The sequence below is a fragment of the Ceratotherium simum genome, chromosome 32 (genome assembly GCF_057802395.1).
Source record: "Ceratotherium simum simum isolate JZ-2026a chromosome 32, ASM5780239v1, whole genome shotgun sequence".
Classification (NCBI taxonomy): domain Eukaryota; kingdom Metazoa; phylum Chordata; class Mammalia; order Perissodactyla; family Rhinocerotidae; genus Ceratotherium; species Ceratotherium simum.
The window spans coordinates 3894841-3919473 of NC_141931.1; the positions used below are offsets into that span (position 1 = coordinate 3894841).

At 36.6% G+C, this 24633-nt stretch overlaps 1 protein-coding gene across 1 annotated transcript in view; it reads right to left on the reverse strand.

The window, feature by feature from the left end:
* The window catches only part of CCDC7 (coiled-coil domain containing 7), a 403758-nt gene that overhangs the window by 223614 nt on the left and 155511 nt on the right, over positions 1–24633 (reverse strand). The window contains 2 exon segments of the mRNA XM_087420895.1: positions 5693–5765; positions 6647–7019. Of these exon segments, the coding sequence (XP_087277021.1) occupies positions 5693–5765; positions 6647–7019 (446 nt within the window).

Sequence of the window (24633 nt, forward strand, 5' to 3'; positions counted from 1 at the left end):
AGCTATCCTGCTCTGACCAGGCTGGGGAGCTAATTCATAGCCCTGCTCACTGCTGAGTGTAGCGTCCAGCCCCTCCCAACCAAAAAGCCTAATTAGGAACACCTGGAAGCTGCAAAGCCAAGAAACACTCAAGTGAAGAGTTCAGCAGGCAGAGCTGATAGTTTGCAGAGCAAAGCCAGTGGTCTTATTCGGCCAGGAGGAACTTAGGGCATGTGTCAGCATGAGTCAAGGCCACAAACAGAGCCTGTCCAGCCATGGAGCTGGCTCTCCCACAGTACCCATGCAGGAAAACTAATTCATAGCCCTGCTTATTGCTGAATACAGCCTTCAGCCTGACGAACCAGGGACCTAACCAGACCACACGGGAAGCTGTGTAGCCCATCCAACAGCCCTGCTTACAGTGGCACTTGAACAGAGAGCACAGCCCGTGGCTTTCCCCACCTGCAGAGCAAAATTGGTAGCTCCATCTGGCCAGTAGCTTCAGTGTGCAGTCTTGCCTGATTCGGGTCCCCAAACAAAAGGCAGTAATGGAAGAAATGAGGGAAAAATGGCTTAAGACATACAGAAACCAAATACAAACATGACAAGTAAATCCTCCCTTAATAGTAATTACTTTAAATGTAAATGGATTAAACTGTCCAATCAAAAGAAAGAAATTGGCAGAATAGGTTAAAAAAAAACCATACGATTCACCTATATGCTGTGTAAAAAGACTTATTTTAATTGCAAAGACATAATTAGATTGAAAGTGAAGGAATGAGAAACGATATGCTATGTAAATAGTAACCGAAAGAGACCTGGGGTACTGTGATGGTTAATTTTATTTGTCAACTTGACTTGGCTAAGGGATGCCCAGATAACTGGTAAAACATTATTTCTAGGTGCATCTGTGAGGGTGTCTCCAGAAGAGATTAGCATTTGAATCAGTAGACTGAGTAAAGAATGTCACACTCACCAATGTGGGTGGGCATCCACTGAGGCCCTGAATAGAACAAAAAGACGGAGGAAGGGTGAATTTGCTCTCTCTGCTTGAACTGAGACATCCATCCTTTCCTGCTCTTGGTATTGGCACTCCTGGTTCTAGGGAGTTCAGACATAGACTGAAACTTACACGATCAGCCCTCCAGTTCTCAGGCCTTTGGACTCAGATTGAATCACACCATTGGCCTTCCTAGTTCTCTAGCTTGCAGATGGCAAATCAAGGGAATTCTCAACCTCCAAAACTGCATGAGCCAATTCTTACAATGAATCTCCTCTTTATATCTATATCTATATCTGTCTATCTATATATCCTATTTGTTCTGTTTTCTCTGGAGAACCCTAATACAGGTGGGTCTACTAATATCAAACAAGATGGACTTTAAGTCAAAAAAATCATCAAGAATATAAAACAACTATAAACATGCACACAAAAAGACAGAACCCCAAAATATATGAAGCAAACATTGATAGACTGAAGGAAGAAACAGACACTAGCTGGAGACCTCAAAAACCTTCTTTCAATAATTCATAGAACAACCAGACAGAAGTTCAGTAAGTAAATATAGGACTTGAAAAACACTATAAATCAATAGGACCTCTAGTGCATATGGAACATTCTCCCAGATAGACTATATATTAGGCCACAAAACAAGTCTTAATGGAAGGAAACTAGAAATCAATAGCAGAAGGAAAACTGAAAAATCCACAAGTATCTGGAATTTAAACACCCTCTTAAAACAGTCAACAGGCCAAACAAGAAATCACAAGGGAAATTAGCAAATATCTTGACAAATGAAAATGAAATTATGAGATGCCATAAAAACAGTGCTAAAAGGGAAATCTATAGCTGTCAACACATTAAAAACAAAGAAAGATGTGTAATCAATGACCTAACTTTACGCCTTAAGGAACCAGAAAAAGAAGAACAAACTAAACCCAAATCTAGCAGAAAGAAGGAAATAATAAAGAGTAGAGATAAATGAAATAGAGACTAGAAAAACAGTAGAAAAAAATCAATGAAACCAAGAGTAGGCTCTTTGAAAAGATAAAATTGACGATCATTTAGCTAGATTAGCTAAGAAAAAAAAAGAAAATTCAAATAACTAAAATAAGAAATAAAAGAGGGGACATTACTGTTGATTTTGCAAAATAAAAAGGATTATAAGAGAATACTATGAATAATTGTACGCTAACAAATTGGATAACCTAGATGAAATGGACAAATTCCTAGAAACACCAACCTACCATCACGAAAAAAGAGGAAATCTGAACAGACCTATAACTAGTAAGGAGATTGAATCAGTAATCAAAAACCTCCTAACAAGAGAAAGTCCAGGACCAGACGGCTTCACTGGTAAATTCTACCAAACATTTAAAGAAGAATTAATACCAATCCTTCTCAACTCTTCCAAAAGACAAAACAGTAGGAAAAACTTCCTAAATCATTAAATGAGGCCAACATTACCCTGATGTCAAAGCCAGAAAAAGATATTACAAAAAAAGAAAATTACAGACTAATATCCCTTATGAATATAGATGCAAAAATCCTCAACAAAATACTAGAAAATAAAATCCAACAACATATTAAATGTATTATATACCAAGAGCAAATGGGATTTATCCTCCCAGGAATGCAAATGTGCTTTAACATAAGAAAATCATTGTAACATGCCACATTAATAGAGCTAAAAGAAAAAACCACATGACCATCTCAACCAGTGCAGAAAATGCATTTGAAAAATCTGACACCCTTTCATTATTTAAAAAAAAAAAAAAAAAACTCTCTCAGAACACTAGGAATAGAAGGGAATTTTTTCAACATGATAAATGGCATGTATGAAAACCCACAGCTAACATCTTAGTCGATGGTGAAAGAGTGAAAGCTTTCCCCAAATTTCAGAAACAAGACAAAAATGCCTGCTTTTACCACTGCTATTCAACATTGTACTAGAAGCTCTAGCCAGAGCAATTAGAAAATAAAAAGAAATACAAGGCATCTAATTTGGAAAGGAAGAAGTAAAATTATCTCTATTCACAGAAGACGTGATCCTATATACTATAGAAAATCCCAAAGATTCCCCACATTTATATTAAAGTTAATAAATTCAGCAAAGTTTCAGGATACAAGATCAGCATACAAAATTAGTTGTATTTCTAAACACCAGCAATGGGTAATTCGAAAATGAAATTAAGAAAAATTTCCACTTACAATAGTATCAAAAAGAATAAAATACTTAGGAATAATACTAACCAAGGAGTTATAAGAATTGTACAGTGAAAACTACCAAACATTGCTAAAATAAACTAAGACCTAAATAAATGGAAAAGCATCCCAGGTTCAGGGACTGGAAGACTTATTGTTAAGATGACAATACTTCCCAAGGCAATCTATGGATTCAGTGCATTCCCTATCAAAATATCAAAGGCCTTTTTGCAAAAATGGAAATAGTTGATCCTAAAATTCATATGTAATTGCAAGGGGTCCCAAGTTTGAGAACTCACACTTCCCCGTTTTAAAACTTACTACAAAGCTACAGTAAATCATAACAGTGTGGTATTGACATATGGATAGAGATACATACCAACGGAATACAATTGAGAGCACAGAAACAAGCCCATACATAAGGACAACTGATTTTTGGCCAGGGTGCCAACACAATTCCACGGGAAAAGAAGAGGCCGTTCAACAAATGGTGCTGGGCTAACTCAAAATTTCCACAGGCAAAAGAATGAAGTTATACTCCTACCTCACACCACATACAAAAATTAACTCAAAATGGATCAATGACCTAATTATAAGAGCTAAAACTGTAAAGCTCTTAGAAAAAAACATAAGAGTAAATCTCTATTACCTTGGATTTGGCAATGGATTCTCAGATATGACACCAAAAGCACAAGCAATAAAAGAAGAAATAGATAAATTGGGCTTCATAAAATTAAAAACTTTTATGCATCAAAGGACACTATCAAGAAAGTGAAAAGACAACCTACAGAATGAGAGATAATGTTTGTAAACCATATATCTGATAAAGGTTTAACATTGAGAATATCCAGGATAGCCTCTACAACATATTTATAGCCTTAGCAATAAAAAGACAAACATCCCAATTAAAAAATGGGCAGAGTTGAATAGACTTTTTTTTAAAAGAAGATATACAAATGACCAATAAGTGCACAAAAAGATGCTTAACATCCTTAGTAATTAGAGAAATGCAAATCTAAATCACAATGGGATACACTTCATACCTACTAGAATGACCACAATTTTTTAAAAAATGAAAACAAGTGTTGGCAAGGATGTGTACCCTTGTACATTGCTGATGAGAATGTAAAATGGTGCAGCCACTGTGGAAAATAGTTGAGCAGTTCCTGAAAAAGCTAAACTTAGAATTATTATATGATCCAGCAATTACACTCCTACCCAAAACAACTGAAAACATATTTAAACAGATATGAACACTATTTCATTGTACCATTATTTGCAATAGCCAAAAGGTGGAAATAACCCAAATGTCCATCAGCAGATGAATGGATAAACAAAATGTGGTATATACATGCAATGAAATATTATTCAGCCATAAAAAGGAATGAAATTCTGACACGTACTACAACGTGGATGAACCCTGAAAACATTATGCTAAGTGAAATAGGCCAGACATAAAAAGACAAATATTGTATGGTTCCACATATATGAAATACAAAAGGCAAGTTCATAGATACAGAAAGTAAATTAGAGGTTACCAGGGGCTGGATGAAGGTGGGAATGGGAGTTATTTGTTTAATGAGTTTCTTTTGGGGATGATGAAAAGTTGTGGAAATAGATGTAGTGATGGTTGTACAACATTGTGAATGTAATGAATGCCACTGAATTGTAGACTTAAAGATTATTAAAATGTAAAATTTTATGTTATATATATTTTACCAAAATAAAAAAATTTTAGTCGATTGATTAAATTCAGCTGCACTGCTGGTTAAAAATTCATAATAAAGTTTGAACAAAAGAAAACATCATGGTCATAATAAGGACTATTTATCCCAGATAACAAATCATCATTCGAGGCACTCTCATTTCAAAGCACAACAGGAAGAGTGATGCTCCTGCACTCTACATCGCAACCATTTAACTTTATTCTGACAGTTCAGGCCAATGCAATAAGATATGGGTTGGTTATAAAAGCTATCTATGTTGGAAATGAGAAAAAATTCATCACTGTTTTAAAATATACATCAAATACCTAAAGAATCTAGCTAAAATATTATTTATACCACAAATCATCTTTTTTCCTGCTATACCCTGATGAATTTTTGGTATAATATTATGCTAAGAATTCATAATGCCAAATACTGTTATTTGGTTTAAGGCAAAGTTATCACTTCCCTTTTTACACAGATCTTAGTTGAAATAGATTCTCTGTGTAATATAATGTTAACTTGCCAAATTAATTTTTACATATTGGTCAATATATTTCTATATTATCCGATGATAATACAGAAGGAGTTATTTCTATATTATCCAATGATAATACAGAAGGAGTTATTTCTATATTATCCGATGATAATACAGAAGGAGTTATTTCTATATTATCCAATGATAATATAGATGGAGTTATTTCTATATTTAATAATGTTTTCTCTTCATTTATTTATAATTATACCACGAGAACGCATAATCATTTACATTTTTATCCTACAAAACAGAAAATCTTTTTACCTTGAAATTCTCTTGCTTCTTGGTAAGTGTGTTTTTCGATCTTACTTTGTAATTTCTCTTCTAAAACATTGGCCTTAATAACAAAAGTTATAATAAGTAATTACAAATTATATATCATGGAATCTAATTACCTTCTTTTAGAGAGAGAGCAATTTTTTATTCATATCTACAATGTTATAGCATAAACATTTTACTTTTCATTATTTTCTGAATGTATCAAATAAAAAAACGAGAACAATTAATGGATTTGAGAGGCACTTGGGAACACTTAGTGTGGAGGAAATCCAATCAATATTGTATTTCTCCCTCATAAATAATTCCAAATAAATCGCTAATAATTATTATGATTCTAGTTTAAATTTATATTTTAGTCTGATTCAATCTCTAGACAAACTCAAATGGCTTACAAGATTATTTTTATAAAGCCACTTTAACAACTTCAATACATTGTGGATATATGTCAAATAGGTAGCCTTTTTACCATTTCTCTTTTTCCCAGCATTTTTGCCCTAAGAATTTCCTAATTAAACACTGTTTTAACAAAAGCAATTCTGATAATTTTCTAGATCTTGGTTAAGGTATATAAAATTATTTCAAAATGACTACACTTTCACCATTACATTATTGTATAAAAATCTTTTTTGCAGATGAACATGAAATGAAAATTCCCCTGTCTCCGTTAGGGATTGTGTATCTTTTAATTTATCATTAAAATTCTAAGCCACAACTTCTTTGCTGATACAGATTAAAATTTTTTTACGTTAAAATATTACTTTGATTCCCAAATATTACTTTAAATATCCTAAATTTAAAACAGGTTGTATTAAAAGGCAAACTTTTTATTCCCTTTAAATAGGAAAATATTGATGAATTTTTAACTAAAATTTACTCAACATATTGAAAGAGTCTAGCAATTTAAAGTAAATAGCTTTATGTTATTGTTCTATATATTACCTTTGAGATATCACTACCCATTGATTTTCTTTTAATAACAACAGGGGGTGAAATTAATGATGCTGTCACTGTTGCATTCCCTTGAAGTGATGTCCTGGCAGACAGTAAATCTTGAATTTCTTTGCTCAATGTTCCAGCAGACAGTGAATCTTGAATTTCTTTGCTCGATGTTCTGGCAGACAGTGAATCTTGAGTTTCTCTGCTAGATAATACTCTTGAAAATGATTTATCATGGGTCTTTGATGGAAGTATATGGGATACGTCTTCATCAGCAAAAACTTCATTTGAACTCTTTAAAAAAGCTGATCCATCTTGAGACTTGAGGATCTGCGAAAGATCTGAAATAGCAGGGCTAGCCCTTTTCTTCTCTGAGCTTTAGAATTACAAAATATCTGGTATTAGATTATGTGAAGAACATTTTTTATTTGTAAATGAAGAATCATTTTCATAATCTATAAGAATATTAAATAAGCAATTATAATTATTCATTAGTTAATTGTGATACAAATATGAAACTGATGCTAGATAACAAATTGAAGATAATATACACAGAATTAAGTAACATTTGAAATATTTAAAATAAGATGTATTCAAGGTCATAACAGGCCACAGAACAAGAAAGATTTCGTCAGCCAAAGTAGAGCACAAGATGGTTTGGAAGTGCCCTTTAGTCACATTTATCTCAAAGTTATTTTTTCACAATTTCATTTCAGAATAAGAATAAAAATCTCTCTATGGCAGTTTTGACTTGAAAAATCACTGTCTTCCACCAGAGTCAATTCCCAAGGTCTGAGTTAGTTTTCTTCAGGGTAAGAGGTATTTATTCCCCACCAGTTGGCAAAGGATCGGCTTTCAGGGTTCCAGATCTAGGGTAACCATATGTCATGGTTTGCCTGCACAGTCTCAGTTTATGCTTGTTATCATGGCATTCCAGTTTAGATAATTTAAATGGTCAAACTACCTACCTTCTATAGAATTTAACAAAGCTTTCCTAGCCCTATCAAATGCAACAGAGTTTGATGGGGTTCTTCATTTTAAACAACTATGACTCCAGTTAATATAATTTGCCTAAGGTTTATTGCAAAGTGTCTAAAATAATTTGAATTTTGGTCTCACAGATGTAAAATTTTAAAATGTAACTATTGCCACCAATCCTATACTTGTTACTTTAGGATGAATTTCAAACACCAGAGTTTGGACTATAAAAAATGGGGGAGTGTAGGGAGGATAATTCTGAGAACAAAAGTGTAAGATAGTTGATGGTTTAAAAGACATACAATTTACGAAAAACAAACTTTTGTACTGGCATTATAAAATGGATTCCAATATTAAAGAGAATAGGTGGTACCTGTCCTAAATTAAGAATGGCATCTCATTCTCAAACATGATTTAATAGATTTATTAGGTATTTGAATTTAAGATGACTAGTTATGAAATAGTCTAACACTCTTCTGGACACCATTTTTGAAGACATATCCTAGCAGACCATTGTCATTAGGCCATCGAAGCATAAAAATAGTTTAAGTGCATGATATATATTGGTGCTTTTTTACAGACACACCTATAGCTACAGACAAATCATCACTCTTGCCACTAATATTATCACATAGTTACAAGTAGAAAGTAAAATAATTTTAAAGATTTTTAAATGTTTATTAGGGGATATCATTAACCACTTGATTCTACACAGGCAAATGATCCTAAAATACAACAATAGAGAAAATGTGTGGCAATCTCAAGAACAATGTCTTAAATACTAATACAAAGTTCATTTATAACTATACTTCCACATTCAAGCAAATCCCACTTCTATTGTCTCCCACCATAAAGGACCACTGCCATACACCATGATACTTCTGCTGAGGGGCGATAAGAATGAAAAATATTAGAAAAGTATGCTAGCAGTACTGTATTCAAGCTCACATCAGCCAAAGTAACATCTCTAAGAAGTGGAGATAGCATATTTTCAAGCCCTGCTGTTTGTCTGGAAGACAAAAGAAAAGAAGAAGAAGAGGAAGAGAAAGAGGAGGAGGGAGGAGAGGAGGAGGAGGAGAGAGGAGGAGGGAGAAGAGAGAAAGAGGATAGAAAGGCTATAGAAGGCAGCCTATATTCACACAGAAAATAATAATAAAGCAAGTGATTTTACCCATCCCTATTCTTTGATAAACTATCAACAACCTAACTATATTCATGTCTGCTAAATTTCTGTCATTCGTTGTCCACTTTAGATTCTTTCTAGTCACCACTCCATGTTAAAACACTACAACATAGTATACAGTATAGTATAATTATGAACACGTATTTTAACAGCTTTGATATAAGCATGTTGACAGCATTCCACATGACAGTCTTCAACATTACTGAAATGGTATAAAGAATAAATCTTCTGCTTGCAAAAGCTTTTGCTAATTCTGAAGATCTGACCATCGCATCCTTTTCTCACCAAGCAAATAGATGTATAAGGGCACAATCTGTTATACATATCATCACAGAAACCTCATAATCCCTCTTAATACATTGTCACTCAGGCAAAATGGAAGACTGCTACTGGATTACTGCGTAATCTGTCCTCTTTTTTTTCTGTTCCAAGACCTTCTTTTTCAGGAGCTTTATTAACTCCAACCATTTTCTAGACTGTCAACACAATTCCCAACCCACTCCACTTCCCCCTTAGGAAAAAAGAAAAAAACTCTTGCAAGTATGGATGTATACACTGAACTTTTAATATCAATGAAAATATAGAGAAGAATGGATTTGATATTCTTATCTGCTATAATATAAGATGTGGAATGTATTTATATATACAAGAAAAACAAAAGGGTCTAGAATTCAAAGTGTGCAATATAGTACAATCTGAAATTATTCTAAAATTAACTTTATAGAAAATTTTCAATACAGATAATGTAAAAATAAAAGTAAAAACTATCAAATATTTTGATAGTTTCGAAAACTATAATTATCACTGGTCAAATTCTTCACCAGAAATTCTTGACCAGTTTTAGGCTCCTCAACTAAAAAGGAACTCAAAAAATTTGAAAAGTTTCAGTAAAAACACAAGATGATTAAAAGCCTGGAAAAATGACATGTTAATACTTGGAATTATTTCACTGAGAGAAAATAAGGCTTGTGGACTACTTAGAAATAGTTTGTAAATGTGTAAATAACTCTTACACTGAAAACATTGACTAGCTACAAATAAGAGCTATTGTTATTACTGAAATAATTAGAAATAGGACTTACATTATAAGGAAATTATATGGGACAAAAGGAAAACTATTCTAACAGTAGAAAAATCAGATTATTGGTTAATGAGGATGATAAACATATTTTCTCCTAAATGGTCTCAGTGGACGTCTCCCTTTCCCTACTTGGTAGCTTGGCAGAGACTCTCAAAATCTTTCACTGATACCTACAATATTGGAATGCAAACACCCTCCAGATGCTCTTATTACAACACATCTATTTTTCCCTGACCAGGGAGCTTCATAGTTCCAGAATAATCTATTTTTCCCTGTACCCCTCCCAACTTCTCTATAAATATATAAACTAGTATGTGATAGGATCCTTCCCCTAGAGCACTTTCCATCATCCATCGAGCTGTCTCTAGCCCAAACATTCCTCGTACAAGAGGAGAGTTTGGAATATTACATGTGTTCTGCTACTACTCTGCCTATAAGTTTTTCTCAATATTGTTATGTGTCGCTAGTTGTATGTGACTCATCTGGATATTATATCTTTTGAAAACAGAAACAGTTTTATTGGGCCACCACTGAGGTGGGAAATAAACCCACTGGAAGCCTTACACCAAAAAAACTGTTGAGTTGGAATGGCCAATATCTCAGTGACCATATTGTATATAGTTAAAAAGCCCCAGAGAGGGAAAATTACTTGGCCAAACTAGAATGGCTAGAGCCCAGGTAGCTCAGAGATATGGGACATCATAACCTCCAAGTAGGTGGCATGGCCACATAGTCCATAGACCACTGAAGCCCAGAAATGGGAAGATTTCTTAGAAATCCTGGAGGAGGAGATTTGCTATAAAAGAAAAATCTGGAGCAATAAGGTTGTAAGTAGGTGGCTACAGGACTCTATTTACTTAAAGGAAGGACAAAGAGGCCAGGCTCAGCAAAGCCTAGAAAGATTGGCGTAAGGATGACTGAAAGTTAACAGGCCAACACTAAAGCCTGAAAGGGACTTAAGGAAATTACACGGATGAGCAGCTCCATGGTTGGCCTCTCTTGCAACAGAAGTGAGGAAAACTATTGGGCTGATACAAAATTTGGAATGATCTTAACAGAGTTACACAGATAGGACAAACTGAGACAAAGGCTTGAGCTAGAGCCCTGTCCTCTTCAGCTCGCCAGAGGGTGAGACCTCAAGCATTTCTAAACTTACTATATACTGAATCTTACAAGGTATACAGAAACGAGTAACACAGCAGGGCTGAGACTTCTACCCTTGGAAAGGCCTGCTTACAAGGTTGGCCCTTGGCTGGCATCTGGGAACTTGCCAGAGTTCCCATAATTCCCAGAACTGATAAGAATGGCTCACTGTGCCCAAACTGTACAAACAATGTGGTTTATGCTGAGCACCTGCTTTCCTTCTGGGAGTACGGATTTTTGGTACATGATAGGCATAGGGTGTCTATATAACCAGGCACCAGTAAAAACCCCGAGTCTCAAATGAGTTTCCCTGGTAGACAACATTTCCCATGTGTTGTCCCAATTCACTGCTGGAGTAATGAAGCATGTCCTGTGTAACTCCCCTGAGAGAGGACTCTTGGATGCTTGTACCTGGTTTCTTCCAAACTTTGCCTCATATGCCTTTTCTCTTTACTGATTTTGTTTTGTATCCTTTTGCTAAAATATCATAATGACTATGTGCTGAGTCCTGTGCGTCTTCCTGGCAAATCATTGTACCTAGAGATGGTCTTGGGGACCCCCAACACAGTTGGCATCAGAAGTGCGATTCACTAGAATGACCTCTGGCTCACTAAAATATGGAGAAAGCATTATTTGGAAAAAAGAATTATGAAAGGCTGGGATGGGATATGATTAACTTTGGGTGGCTATGATTAACTTTTGGGTGGAATCATCTGTGGTACGAAATAGCAGCTGAGCTGCTACCTATTGTGAGAGGTAAAAGTTACCTATGGAATTTGAAAATGATACATTCAACTCCAGGAGAATTGGCTTGCTGGATCCCCTGGTTGCTGTTCTGGTGCTGAGAAAAGTGAGAGAAAAAGATGCAGCCAGGGTGATGTCTTTGGTTTTTGTTCTCTCCACCAAGTGGGAGGAGAAAGGACTCAAAAATTCCCAAAGGTGGGCTTTGCATGGGCCAAAGGCAATAAAAATTAGTTTGTACTCTCCCCTTCAGAAGGTGGAAGAGGGAAAGGTTACATCAGCTCCTAGGGCTGCAGCAAAGCTTTAAATAAACGAGAGGAAAAATTGAGGGGTGGAGGGTAAGGAGGGGGGACTCTAGCTTCATTTTCTTCAGCCTAGCTCTGCTACTGCTGCAGTTCCCTGGCATGCCAGCTGCCACATCCCTGCAGCTGTAATGTTAACCCTGTAAATGCTAAATTTACTTACTGCTAGTATAAACTTGTAATGAGAAAAAAAGGAAAATTTTTTCATTGATGTATAATTGACATACAACTTTATATTAGGCTCAGGTTTACAACATAATGATTCAATATTTGTATATATTGCAAAATTATCACCACAATAAGTCTAGTTAACATTTATCACCACACATAGTTACAGAATTTTTTTCTTGTGATGAGAGCTTTTAAGATTTACCCTCCCAGCAACTTTCAAATATGCAATACAGTATTATTAACCATAGTCACCATGCTGTACATTACATCCCTATGACATTTATTTTATAACTGGAAGTTGTACCTTTTGACTCCCTTCATCCATTTCACCCACCCCCTACACCCCCCACCTCTGACAACCACCAATCTGTTCTCTGTAGCTATGAACTTGGTTTTGGGGTTTGGGGGGGAGTTTGTTGTTGTTGTTTTCGATTGCATACGTAAGTGAGATCATATGGTATTTTTCTTTCTCTCTCTGACTTATTTCACTTAGGAAAATGGCCTCAAGGTCCATCTATGTTGTCACAAATGGCAAGACTTCATTCTTTTTTATAGCTGAATTATATATGTATATACATATACATACATATACAAATATATACACCACGTTTTCTTTATCCATTCATCTAGTGATGGACTTAGGTTGTTTTCTTATCCTGGCTATGGCAAATAATGCTGCAATGAACACAGGGGTGCAGATATCTTTTCTAGTTAGTGTTTTCATTTTCTGCAGATAAATACCCAGAAGAGGAATTGCTGGATTATATAGTAGTTCTATTTTTAATTTTTTGAGGAACCTCAATAATGTTTTCCACAGTGGCTGCACCAATTTATACTCCCATGAACAGTGCACAAGGGTTCTCTTTCTCCACAACCTTGCCAACACTTGTTATTTCTTGTCTTTTTGAGAATAGCCATTCTAACAGACGTTAGGTGATATCTCATTGTGGCTTTGATTTGCATTTCCCCGATGATCAGTGATGTTGAGCATCTTTTCATGTACTTATTGGTCATGTGTATGTCTTCTTTTAAAAAATGTCTATTCAGATCCTCTGCCCATTTTTCAATAAGACTATTTTTTTTGCTATTAAGTTTTATGAGTTCTTTTGGATACGAGTAATTTTGGATATTAACCCTGTATTGGATGTGGTTTGCAAATATTTTCTCCCATTCAGTAGGTTGCCTTTTCATTTTGTTGATGGTTTCCTTTGCTGTGCAGAAGCTTTTTAGTTTGATGTAGTCCCGCTTATTTATTTTTGCTTTTGTTGCCTTTGCTTTTGGTGTCAAATCCAAAAATCATTGCCAAGACCTATGTCAAGGAGTGTGATGTCCATGTTTTCTTCTAGGAGTTTTATGGTTTCAGGTATTACATTCAAGTCTTTAATCCATTTTGAATTACTTTTTGTATATGGTATAAGATAGTGGTCCACTTTTATTCTTTTGCATGTGGCTGTCCAGTTTTCTCAACATCATTTATTGAAGAGACTGTCCTCTCCCCATTGTATATTCTTTGCTCTTTTGTCGTAAATTAATTGATGATATATGCATGAGTTTATTTCTGGGCTCTCTATTCTGTTCCATTGATCTATGTGTCTGTTTTTATGCCAATTCCATACTGTTTTCATTACTATAGCTTTATAATAGAGTTCAAAATCAGGGAACATGATGTCTCCAACTTTGTTCTTCTTTCTCAAGATTGCTTTGGCTATTTGGGGTCTTTTGTGATTCCATACAAATTTTAGAACTGTTTGTTCTATATCCATGAAAAATGTCATTGGAATTTTGATAGGGATTGCACTGAATCTGTAGATTGCTTTGGGTAGTATGGACATTTTAACAATGTTAATTCTTCCAATCCATGAGCATGGGATATCTTTCCATTTATTTGTGTGGTCTCCAATTCCTTTCATCAATGTCCTACAGTTTTCAGTGTATAGTTCTTTCCTCTTGGTTAAATTTATTCTTGGGTATATTATTCTTTTTGATGCAATTTTAAACAAAATTGTTTTCTTAACTTCTCCTTCTGATAGTTAATTATCAGTGCATAGAAATGCAACAGATTTCTGTATATTGATTTTGTTTCCTGCAACTTTACTGAATTCATTTATTAGTTCTAGCAGTTTTTTGGTGGAGTCTTTAGGGTATTTTAATATATGGTATCATGTCATCCGCAAATAGTGACAGATTTACTTCTTCCTTTCCAATTTGGATGCCTTTTATTTCTTTTCCTTTCCTAATTGCTCTACCTAGACTTCCAGTGCTATGTTGAATAAAAGTGGCAAAAGTGGGCATCCTTGTTTTGTTCCTGATCTTAGAGGAAAAGCTTTCAGTTTTTCACCATTGTTGATGTTAGTTGTGGGCTTGTCATATATGGCCTTTATTATTTTGAGGTATTACACTGAGGTTCCCTCCATACCCACTTTGTTGAGAGTTTTTATCATAAACGGATGCCAAATTTTGTCAGATGCTTTTTCTGCATCTATTGAGATGATCATACGATTTTTATCCTTCATTTTGTTAATCTAGTGTATCACACTGATTGATTTGCAGATGTTGAACCAACATTTAATCCCTGGCATAAATCCCACTTGATCATGGTGTATATCTTTTTAATGTATTGTTGAATTCGGTTTGCTAATATTTTGTTGAGGATTTTTGTATCTATGTTTATCAGGGATATTGGCCTGCAATTTTACTTTCTTGTGGTATCACCATCTGGTTTTGGTATCAGGGTAATTCTGGCCTCGTAAAATGAGTTTGGAAGTGTTCTCTACTCTTCAATTTTTTAAAGAGTTTGAGAAAGATTGGTATTAATTCTTCTTTGAACATTTGGCAGAATTCACTAGTGAAGTCATCTGGCCTGGACTTTTGCTTATAGGGAGTTTTTAAATTACTGATTCTATCTCCTTATCAGTAATTGGTCAGTTCAGGTTTTCTATTTCTTCATGATTTAGTCTCTGAAGGTTGTACATTTCTAGGAGTTTACTCACTTCTTCTAGGTTGTCCAATTTGTTGGAGTATAATTGTTTGTAGCAGTCTCTTAGGATGCTTTGTATTTCTGTGGTATCAGTTGTTACATCTTCTCTTTCATTTCTGACTTTATATTTGAACGCTTTCTCTTTTTTTATTGGTGAGTCTAGCTAAAGGTTTGTCAATTTTATTCGTCTTTTCAAAGAACCAGCTCTCGGTTTCATTGATCTTTTCTATTATCTTTTTAGTCTCTATTCCATTTATTTCTGTCTGATCTTTGTTATTTCCTTCCTTCTACCAACTTTGGGCTTCATTTGTTCTTCTATTTTTAGTTCCTTGAGTTATAAAGTTAGGTTGTTTATTTGAGATTTTTCTTCTTCTTGAGGTAGGCATTTATCTCTCTGAACTTCTCTCTTTGGACAGCTTTTGCTGCATCCCATAAGTTTCAGTATGTTGTATTTCCATTTTCATTTGTCTCAAGCTTTTTTTAAATTTTGCTTTTGATTTCTTCATTGACCCATTGGTTATTCTGTAGTATGTTGTTTAGTCTCTATATGTTTGTGAATTTTCCAGTTTTCTTCTGGTAATTGATTTCTAGTTTCATATCATTGTGGTCAGAAAAGATGCTTGATATGATTTCAATCTTATTAAAATTTGCTAAGACTTGTTTTGTGGCCTAATATATGATCTATCCTGGAGAATGTTCCATATGCACTTGAGAAGAATGTGTACTCTGTTGCTTTTGGATGGAATGCTCTATACATATCTGCTAAGTCCATGTGGTCTAACATGCCATTTAAAGCCAATATTTCTTTTTTTAATTTCTGTATGGATGATCTATCCATCAATGTAAGGGGGTATTAAATTCCCCTACTATTATTGTATTGCTGTCTATTTCTCCCTTTAGGTATGTGAATATTTGCTTTATATATTTAGAAGCTCCTATGTTGGGTGCATAAGTATTTACAAATATTACACCTTCTTGTTGGATTGACTCAAAAGGTACATTTTTTAATGGCTTTGTATTTTGTAGCTACTGCATCTGGATATATAATAAAAACTGATGTGAAATATTATACGTTTTAATTTCAAAAGTGCTAGAGAGATTGGGGCCAGCCCAGCGGCGCAGCGGTTAAGTGCGCGCGCTCCACTTTGGTGGCTGGGGTTCACAGGTTCGGAACCCAGGCACATACCAACACACTGCGTGTCAAGCCATGCCGTGGTGGTATCCCATATAAAGTAGAGGAAGATGGGCCCAGATGTTAGCCCAGGGCCAATCTTCCTCAGCAAAAAGAGGAGGATTGGCATCGGATGTTAGCCCAGGGCTGATCTTCCTCACAAAAATAAATAAACAAATAAAACTGCAAGAAAGATCATCCTGATCAGAGAAAGCTGCAAAGAAAAAGTGTTAATGGGACACAACTTCCTGGCATTTTACTGCCAAGGGTGGTTTGGAATTTAAATTCTTTGAATATGGAAAATAGGACAAGACTCCATAATTTATGATTTTTGCCTATTGAAGCCTCTTGAAAAAGGCAAAAGTGACAAGAAAGGCAATCACTAAATGAAGACACACTTTTGGAGTTTTAAAAAGCAGTTTTTAGCTGCTAATAGGCTCTTGTAAATTCAGATGTTTGATCCTTAAAGGATGATTTTTCTGGTCTGATGTACATATTTTTGAGTGAGTCAATTTGGGCTCTAACACTGACAAAACAAAGAAGGTTTGAGAGAGCCTTGATTGTCACTTGGACTTGGTACAGGGCTGTCTGTCTCTATAGCATCTCAGCTTTGCTACTGATAAAAAAAATAAAGAAAGCAAGCAAGCTAATTCACAGATCCTAATTGCCTGGGCCTGACACTATGCTGGACCTGATACTGTTTGCTATGGGCTGTTTCAGCCTCAGCATGGGTTGTTCTGAAGAATGGAAAGCAGGCATTGGCTCAATCAGACTCTGGGACAGTTCCAGATTTAGGACACCTCTGTTTGAGGCCCTAAACTCTAAAAACATCATGGATATAGGCTGGACCATCTGTGTCACATACAAAGACCCATAGAAAAGGGCTTGTTCCCGGACAGGACTATCTTAAATCCAGCTGCTGATCTACTCTGTATACAGACACTGATTGCATTCGCTACTTGTGATCCCTGCAGAAAGCTGCAAGTTTGGGGACAGTACATCTCAGGGACTGTGGCCACTGTGCCCACTCTTAACAGATCAGACTGTCAGTCCCCTTTCTGGATATTTCACTGATGCTGATTATTGTGTTTGTCTTGCTAGATTAGTTGCAGTTTGCAACAACAGACTGATAGCCATCTCTACTTCCATCACCTTTCTCCTGGTACACACGCCTTAGTAAGGCAGTTTGACTATTAAATATAGCTGTTCTCAGAAAGAGACTGATTTTTATTTTTAGGCTGCTCACTGAATAAATGATCAGAACAAAAGGGTGAAAGGTTATGTAAACCCTTTTTGAAATTTTTGAAAATTCAGGATTTGTCCTGACCAGTTCCTGAACATGATGTGGCTTTCTGGTCAAGTCATAAAGAAATGCTTTTCTGCAAAAATGCTTTTGTCCTTCTTGCATACAACCCTTCCAGTCAAAAGGTCTCGATGAAAACAGAATATGATTTGGAAAAAAATGTAAAGTTTGATTACTGAATGGGAACACTGACTTTCTAACACCTGGCTGAAAACAAAACCCCAGCACCTTGGGAGGCACTGGGGATAGGAAAGAACTGTTCCAGGAAGTTTTCCCCTCTTCCTGAAGGAAAACTCCCTGTGCTGCCTTTCTAAGCTGCTGAGAGCACTCTGAACTCCAACTGACTGCTGAGCCTAAGACCACACTTGACAGTGCTGATTATGAGATAGCAAGGGGTGGCCCATATCCTGTATTTTCCATACAGAACAATTTCAGATGTCATTTACACTTGCCAGGTAGATTAACTGGTGTCATTCACAAGAAAAACTGTTTGGAACTGATTGCCTTCAAGCAGTCCTCTAAAACAAAGGACTCAACTAAATCAATTGGACTGGACTGGGAACCCTAAGGTGGGAGGCCCAATGGTGGGAGGCCACATGGGGGCCCTGTAAACCTGTACCACCTGGCTATGCATGTCCTCTTGGGGTGCTCTAACAACTGTAAAGTCTTTGTTTCCAGGGGTACCACATGTGCTCTCTGGGAATATATTTCTTGTGTGGGTGCCCTGACTCTCATAACACTGTCTCAGCCCTAGAAGGCCTTCAGGTCGGTATCAACTTATCGGCCAGAGTTGTGCAGTACCTGAATTGGTGCCTTGGGCAAGGTAAAAAGATTAATACAGAAAATTAAGAAGGAAGTCACTTGGTTGTCTAGGATACATTTAATGGAATTTCTTTTAACTAGCTAAGTCCAGGACTCATACAGAGCATAACTGAGATCAATACTATAGGTTGGTCTCACCCTAGAGCATGGGGTACCATTGATAATCATTTTACTATAAAAATGCCTTGGCCAAAGGCCAAGGTGTATTGGACAGAAAAGAGTGAACACAGCAGGACTGAGACTGCTATTCTTAGAAAGACTTGTTTGCAAAATTGAGTCTGGCTGGCATTTGGGAACTTGAATTTTGGGAAGGTTCCTAGAATTCCCAGAACTGATAACAGTAGCTCACTGTGCCCAAACTGTTAGTACAAATAATGTGGTTTATGCAGAATACTTGCTTCCCTTCTGGGAGTCTGGAATTTTGGTACATGGTAGGCAGAAGGTGCTACATGACCAGCCTCAATAAAAACCCCGGGCACTGAGTGTCTAATGAGCTTGACATTTCACATATGTTGTCATAATTCATTGCTGGAGGAATTAAGAGCATCCTGTGTGACTTCACTGGGAGAGGTCTCCTGGAAGCTTGCATCTGGTTTCTTCTGGATTTTTCCCCATGCATCTTTTTCCTTTGCTGATTTTGCTTTGTATCCTTTTGCTATAACAAATCACAGCCATGATAATGACTATATGCTGAGTCCTGTGAGTTTTCCTAGTGATGGGAATGATGCCGGGCCTGATATCAGTTCCCCTACGTTGAATCCAGCATATATGGAGTTAAAAACCAAAAAGTACTCATTCCCTTTCGCTACTTCTCTAAAGTACATTCACATGTAGATATTGGTTGTTTTAACCTTTGTATCCCTGAATCCCACAAGGCAAATGGAAGTAATAAATTGTTAAAAGCCCAGGTGGCTGCACACTGAAGCTGTGGCTAATTACCAGTTCTTGAGGTTTGTTACAGGAAAACAGATATCCAGAAATTATCAGGAAGCTGAAGCTTCCCAACTCCTTGGTTTCTTGGCACCAAATACACCATTCATCACGGAGACAGAAAAACGGAGGCCAGGATTTTTCCTTATGCGACTTTCCTTATCTCGGCCAAAGGCAGGCTGGTGGGGGGATGCCAAAGTGCAAAGCCACAGCTCTCCCTCCCCTATCTAAAACCTTGTAAACTTTGTAATTATTAATTGGTGGCAGTTTCCTTCCTCTCCTCAGGGCCTAATTTCGGGTGGCGTGGGAAGATTGATCAATGCAGCCCTGAACCTTCTGCTGTAGACAGAGGTAACAGCTGACTCGAGGCCAGAACATCTGCTTGGACCCTTGCACAACTGCTCCCCTGGACACCTGTTGTCACGACCACCACTGCGGCTTCTCTGCTTTGAACTCCCCTTTAAAAACCCTTGCTTGTAACTTTTCAGGGAGTCCAGGATTACAGCGTGAGCTGCTGGTTCTCCTTGCTCAGCGCTTTGCAATAAATTTCCTACTTTCTTCCACTACACCCGGTGTCAGAGATTGGCTTGCTGTGCAACAGGAGAGCAAAATCACTTCAGTTTCAATACGAGGAGTGGTCTTAGGGACCCTGACACCCACTGATATTATTTTTGTACCTCATCTTATAACTGAGTTTGTGCTTCTTTCTTAGATTACATAATTGATATGGAAGTTCTGAGTTATTAAACCTAGAAAAGGTACACAACCATGCTGGTTGGATAACTACCCTGTTGCCCAAGTACATGAACTTATGAAGAACTGTCTGAACTGCCACGATCATTCAAAAATATTCTATACAGGAAGGGTAAAGATAAATTACTCTTCAAACAAAATGTGATGCATGCAGGGATGCTATGCAATGCTAGTATGTCTAGTGAAAAAACCACTGGGCACCCCAGTGGACTACTGAAGCTCAAACAAGGAAAAAACCAACTGTACCTCCCCTCGCCATTCTCTGTAATTACATCAGCTACTGAATAAATTGCTGCCACTACTGATAAATGTATGCAGCCAAGGTCTTAGCAAGACATGCAACATACCTTTACTATTCTTTCTTGGGAATATTTGAATTCCTGTCATTCGTTTTCAATGGGTAGGACAAAACCTAGCACAGCATGAACTGCTAGTGACATCTAGATATTCTATTACCTGAAGGAAGGGGTCAACACTGAAGAAGTATACTGCTTGCTTTCTAAGCACATCTGGTTAAAAATAACTTTAAATGAAAACATAATCCAGGGCCCTGTCATTCAAATGAATTGGGGGGAGGGGTCATCATTTAGACAGCACCAAAAAGACATATTCTATATCCTTTAAAGGAAAATTTATTGGCCCCGCAGCCCCCAACCATACAGGACTTTCTTTTTTAGGTACCCATGACATCACATTCTACACCTGATGATTCTTCAAAGCATCTGTATCAGTGCAACTAATTTTAAATGGAAGCTCTTACATTAAGAAGCCTTAGAAGAGTTCCAGGCATCACACAAACAAGTTTTAACTCTATTTATGCCATATTCTTCAGATTCATGGGATTACAGATACCTGTAAGCAAACTTTCGTTGACTGGAGCTTTTAGCAACAATACTTCAAGTTATTTGTCAGCTCCTGGATCTTCGAACTCAATGACTTCCTCCTACTGTTGAATGACACATGCCCTTTGGGCAGTGACTGCTAGTTTACGATTGGGCCCTAATGGGGCAGATTTTCTCACTTTTCAACCAAAAATTCCTATCCCATGATGGGTCTTCTCTTAACCAAAATCTCATAAAATGTTACAAGCCTAGGAAAATTCTATTGAAAAGGGGAGACAGCACATCCAATCCTGGATGGCCCATAAGGGCCAATCCTGGTCCTTACGACCTTATCCAAGTTCACAAAACATGGCTGCACACTCACTGGGCACAGAGATACTCCTCTCCTGTTTTAACCAAACCACTGACTTAGTAAGGCCCTTGCCTACAAGATTTGCCACCTAACAAGGAAATATGACTCACTGATGGAACAGCCTCTCTCAAAGGTCATAAAATCTAGTGGAGTGCTGCATTTGTCTACCAGAATGATGGTAAATTGTTAAGATCCCACAGAACTGGGCATTCCTCAAAATTGAATGAATTTAGGCATTGTTCATGGCCATAGAGCACTCTCTCCTTAGATTGAGTTATACTTTTACAAATACTCATGAGCCATTGCTAATGGCCTATTTACATGGTCAGGCTATTGGGCCACCCAGGACAGAACTTTTAAAGACACACATTTTTCTGAGACATCTGCTGCCCAAGGAAATAGGTATGACAACTTAGTAACAAACTCAATCCATATTTTTCACGTATATATGCCCACAAGAAGGAACTAAATCTAGAGGAAAATATCTGATATGGAAAAGCCAATCAAGAATGTGTGACCATCATCTCTACTATAGTCTTGGATCCCTGTTCAAATCCATCCCACCATGAAGGAACAGAATGTCTAATAAGGAATTTATTTAAAAGACACAGAAGCCACTGTTGCCCATCAAGCCTATTCTACTTGCCATCTAAGCCAGCCTCTTTAAAAACAACCTCCACAGTGATTGTCAGTCCAGATTTCCCTGGTTGTTTACAAGTTATAGGCTGCCATACCCTGCAAGGGCCCCTCTGTATTGGCTGAACTTCAAAGGACCTTGAAATCATTTTTTATTTCAAATCATTCCAAATAAATTGAAAGATCATTTCAAAATAAATAATATATTCCCCTTCACCCCTTGCTTTGGCCTCAGTGCATGGGTGGACACAACATATAGCTCATTTAAAAGATGGATATTTGTCTTTGCATCAGATGTTTCTGCAAACATCCTCTTCTGATCCTGCAGGTGACTTTGATGGCAACATAGTAACTCTGGGGTCCCTGCTGAACCTATCACTCCAGAAAAACAACAATCTGGATCATCTCCAAGGAAGAATAACAGATCTCAGTTTGTCAGGTATGAACATGTCTGACTCTGGGAAACGGCTAGAGGAGGGATGTCAAGGGAGATGACAAATTTCTCTTTCTTACCGCAGATATTGAACAGACATTCCAAAACAGCCTTTTGGGCTGTCCAGGAGGTAGAGCTTATAATGTGAATTTACTAGGATGCTGGTTCTTCACTTTCACCTAACCCAGCTGGGAACCTCACTGACATCCTTTTCTCAGGCAATACTGTGGAAATTGCTATGCTCAGGACCAGGTGTCAGCCAGAGCTAATGAAGAGACTTATTACATTAATGAGAGTCCAAGAACAAGAGGTAAACAGAGAAGAGGCAAATCTTTATTTTTGGATGGCCCTGGTGGCTCCCTCCTTTCCTCCTTTTGGTGGTTTGGCAGAGCTAGCTCACAAGGACCGTTCAATGGAAAAGCAGCCCTCATTGATATCAGCTATGGTAGTGTACAAAGTGCCTACTCTTCCAGGTGCTCCTTTTTTCTAGCAAGGCCATTGCCTCAATCAGGAATCTCTCACTGTTACAATGTTGACTAGGTGTTCTCTATCCACTCCCAATTTTCCTATAACTTTGTAAAGTGTTATGTGAGAAGGAAGTCTCTCTCAGGAGCACTTTTCATAGTAAAAGTGCTTGGTCCAAGCACACTTCTCTACAGAATAAGGATAGCTCAGGGGATATTGTACCCTCTGCTGTTTCTTAGTTTGTAAGGTTTCCCCTATAAAATCTACCTTATGCCTACAATTTGGGTCACTATTAATATGTTCCTTGCACAACAGTTAACTGAGGAAATTATGAAATCTCTAGAGTTTTTAATGATAATGTAAATTTCCATTTGTAGAAGTTTATTCTGATAAAAAACTGGAAAGAGACAAAATATTTTAATAGTTTTTTATTTCATAATTAGGTAATCCTTCTCTTGATAGATAATACCTTCTTTGACCACCCAATCTACAATACCCTTCCTTGTGATTCCCTATCAGTAACATATTACTATCTTCATTTATTACTCTCTAAAATTACCTTGTTTATATATTTTCACTTGTTTACTGTCTGTCTTTCCCATTATAATGTAAGCACCACAAAATAAGAGATCTTATTTGTGTTATGTATCAGTAAAACCCAATGCCAAGAACGGTGTCTGGCATATGAAGGTGGTAAAATATTTGTTGAATGAATGAGTTTAGTGTATAAATAAATTAGTAAATTTAATAATTAATCGCCTAATCTATGGAGAAAAAGTGTACACGTATTAATACAATTTCTCTTTTGTACAGATGTTTTTGTGCTTTATAACAAACTTAATTACTATTAGGAGGACAAGTCCAAAAAAAGGATTTAGAAAGAAGTACGTTGGATGTGTAACTCTTAAAAATAAAACACCAAGAAATAGCTTACATTTTCATTTCTAAAAGGTATGAATTTCAATGCTGTAATACATTTAAGAAAAGCTAACAAAGCGTATGATGTGAAACACTAAATTATTAAAATCTATTGTGTTTGATTAAATATTTGCCACTAACTAATTCCCTAAGCCAAAATAAATTGCTAAATGTTGTAAAGCGCAAAAAAAAAAATGTACTTTATTTTAAGCAATACCATGTGTCTGCTCAGGTGGGATCTCCTTACTTCGCTCCCATCCACTCTCTGAAGGTTTGGGAGACTTTTCCAAAGTATTTCAGAAACTCTATTAGGATCTAAGAAGTAACCCAAAATGAAGTTTGATGAATAATATTGTGCCATGTGCTTAATAGTTTGAATTTTTTATTATATTTAGCAATATTCAACCTAAAGCTGTTAAGGGCAATTCTATAAAACCTACCAAGCTGAAACAACCTATTTCATGTCATACATCCCATCATTCTCCTCAGTCTAGATTCAAAAAAAAAAAAAGAATTACTGGCCTTTCCCTGGCACACTGTGTAGAATCTAAACATCCTCGTCTTTGCGTCAACAGTTCAGTCCACCTGTATCACCTTTTCCTCATATTCCCCTGTTAAAATGCAACCCAACTGTCTTTCTTAAATTAAATGCTGTGTTATTCTCAACCCAGCCAGAAGCAACTTTTCCTCCTTTTTGATGCAGCTTCTTGGTAACTTTTTATAGAATGCATCTTTCGCATTATACTCTACTTATTTTTGCATATCTTGTCTGCCTTACTAGAATGTTAA